The 2,399-nt window shown below is 25.0% G+C and overlaps 1 protein-coding gene across 1 annotated transcript; it reads right to left on the reverse strand.

The window, feature by feature from the left end:
• Nucleotides 1–569: 569 nt before the first annotated feature.
• On the reverse strand, nt 570–2,075 carry LOC130966038 (early nodulin-like protein 3). The gene is made up of 3 exons (XM_057890794.1): nt 1,961–2,075; nt 1,696–1,878; nt 570–1,031 (listed from the first exon to the last, which is right to left on the reverse strand). The coding sequence occupies exons 1-3, from the start codon at nt 2,022–2,024 to the stop codon at nt 610–612; spliced, it is 669 nt and encodes a 222-aa protein (XP_057746777.1). The 5' UTR covers nt 2,025–2,075; the 3' UTR covers nt 570–609.
• Between the last annotated feature and the right edge of the window lie 324 nt (nt 2,076–2,399).

The raw sequence follows: 2,399 nt of genomic DNA on the forward strand, positions 1-2,399 counted from the left end.
GGATCAATAAATTATATTATAAAAAAATAATAATAAATATAATACACAAAAATCACAATTATAATTATAAAATTGTATAAAATCAAATAAAAAGTTAATAAAAAATAAAAACAATAAATAATAAATAAAAAAACTCAGATAAAGAGAAATAATAAGAATTCCATAAATAATAGAATAGCATGTATACAGGATAAAATCGGTAAAAAGAAAATAAATGTTAAGTATGAATAGCTAAAGTCCGTTATTAAAAGACAAAAGTTAAGAATTGTTACTTTTTGTCAATGTGGTTTTGAGTATAAAATCACTTTGTGCTCATAAAGAAAAAAATTAGTCAAACCAAAAATTAAAATTTTCAAAAAGTTAGAATGTACTTTTTCACTTTTAACGCATAATTTTAATTTTTTTTTAAATTGTTAAGACTAATATAAATCTTTTTATTTAAATTTTAGAAAAAGTATTTAAAAAAATACAGATAAAATACCCCACAAAGCAAAATATAAATCATGACCAAAGGTTTATACTTATTAAACTTAAATCATTAAGAAAATAGATTAAAGGAAGATATTTATTTAATATGGAATCATAAGTCACATAACAGCATATTAAAAACTAAACTAGCTCTATAAAGCTAGTGAATATCAAAATCACCCAAACTCCCACTTCCACACTTGTACTTAAACCACCAAATCTTGTAGAGCTTGATGGTTCATTAGATGGAGAAGGAACAGGGGAACTGAAGCTGAATGGGTCAATTTGCTGAGGTGGCAAGCTCGGTGCCTCGGATGACGGCGCAACCGGAGTGGGTGGAGGAGGATTATGGTGTCTAACAGCCATAACGATAATGAAAAGCTTTTGGCCATTCTGACAGTTTTGAGTGTTGCCACTAATAAAGAAAAATGGACCTGAATTGTTCAAATGAAAAATGGAGTCCCCATCATCCATCTTTTCCATGGGACTATTGGTGTTGCAAGAATTGTAGTCCTCCTCTTTCACTGCCAACACTGAATCAGACCCTTCTATATATTTGAAATCTGCATCATAAAAAAAAAAAAAAAAAAAAAAAAAAAAAAAAAACACACCCAACCCCAATCAAAAGCAACATTAATTGACCTCCTGTTCTTTGAAACAAAATTTATTATATATATAATTGAAGCAATATGTAAAAATGGAAGAAAAATATTTGTGATCATCTTTAGAAAAATAATTGTTTTAGATTTTTTATTTTTAGGATAAATGTTGAATAATATAGGCATTAAATCAATACATATTTTAGTATGAAAATAGGGTTGATATCTATTTATTATAACGATTCTTTAGAGAACTAATTAGGAGTGAAGCCAACTTTAACTAACTAGTCGAAAAATAAATTTAATCAAATTATTGAATTATGTTATATTAAGCGCACTACATTGTATTACTTTTTATTTCATTATAAAATTCATATCAATCTAATAGTTGAATATAATTACGTTATATGTCATCTTAATTAACATTCAAACTTATTAAAATTTTTTTTTTAAAAGACATCAATAAATATGTAATTTTGATACTCTATATTTATATCTATTTCCAAAAAGAATATACTATATGTCAAAATAAAATAATATATTGAAATGTAATTTTTTTTCTAAATGTTATAAAATTTTATAATATCATTGTGTTGAGAGAAGGAAAAGGTGGATTAAGAGTACTTACGAAGAGTGTCATTTACTTGAAATCTATTCCTCTGTGCCCAATGATTGTAGTTTTCATAAGGTTTCACAACCCAACCATCTCTGCCACCAACATCAAATTTCCTTGCTAATGCTTGAGATGATAAGAAGCTAAGAAGCAACGGTAAAAGGAGAAGACCAAGAAATGTCATAATTACATGAAACACTTCTGGAATTAGTACTAAAGTTGTAGTATGAATATTGAAGTTAATACATATAATTAATATAATTAAGGAAATGAGAATTACGAGGGGATAACCGTTGTTGTATCACATGAAACTTGTTTCTGAAAACTTTGGCTGGCAATGGCATTATAGTGCAACAAGTAGTGTCATAAAACTCGCCTAGGCAGTTTCAAACGAGTTTCTTCTTATTTCTTTGATTTAATTTTGTGTAGCGTCATCACATTGACATATAAATAAATTTTTGAAACACTTAGTAATTTTAATTTTGATGCATTATAAATATAAAAATAATAATATTTGAAAAACAATAAAAAATTAGTCAAAATATTTTAAATTGTCTTATTTATTATTTATTAATTATCGTTAAAATATTTATATAATTTGAGATATAATAAATATGTAATTACAGATATTATGTGTATGAAGTTATAAATATTATATTATATAAAATAATTTTAGATATTATTTTTTTAATATTACTAATATAAAATAATTTATATAT

This window comes from Arachis stenosperma, chromosome 3 (genome assembly GCF_014773155.1).
Source record: "Arachis stenosperma cultivar V10309 chromosome 3, arast.V10309.gnm1.PFL2, whole genome shotgun sequence".
NCBI lineage: Eukaryota > Viridiplantae > Streptophyta > Magnoliopsida > Fabales > Fabaceae > Arachis > Arachis stenosperma.

Excerpts from the sequence above, each read along its gene's own strand:
- LOC130966038 (XM_057890794.1), bottom strand. The coding sequence starts at position 2,024 with ATGCCATTGCCAGCCAAAGTTTTCAGAAACAAGTTTCATGTGATACAA. Across the intron at positions 1,879-1,960 it reads ACAACAACGGTTATCCCCTC|TGTTTCATGTAATTATGACA; the intron begins GTAATTCTCATT and ends TAATTCCAGAAG. Across the intron at positions 1,032-1,695 it reads TCAAGTAAATGACACTCTTC|ATTTCAAATATATAGAAGGG; the intron begins GTAAGTACTCTT and ends TTTATGATGCAG.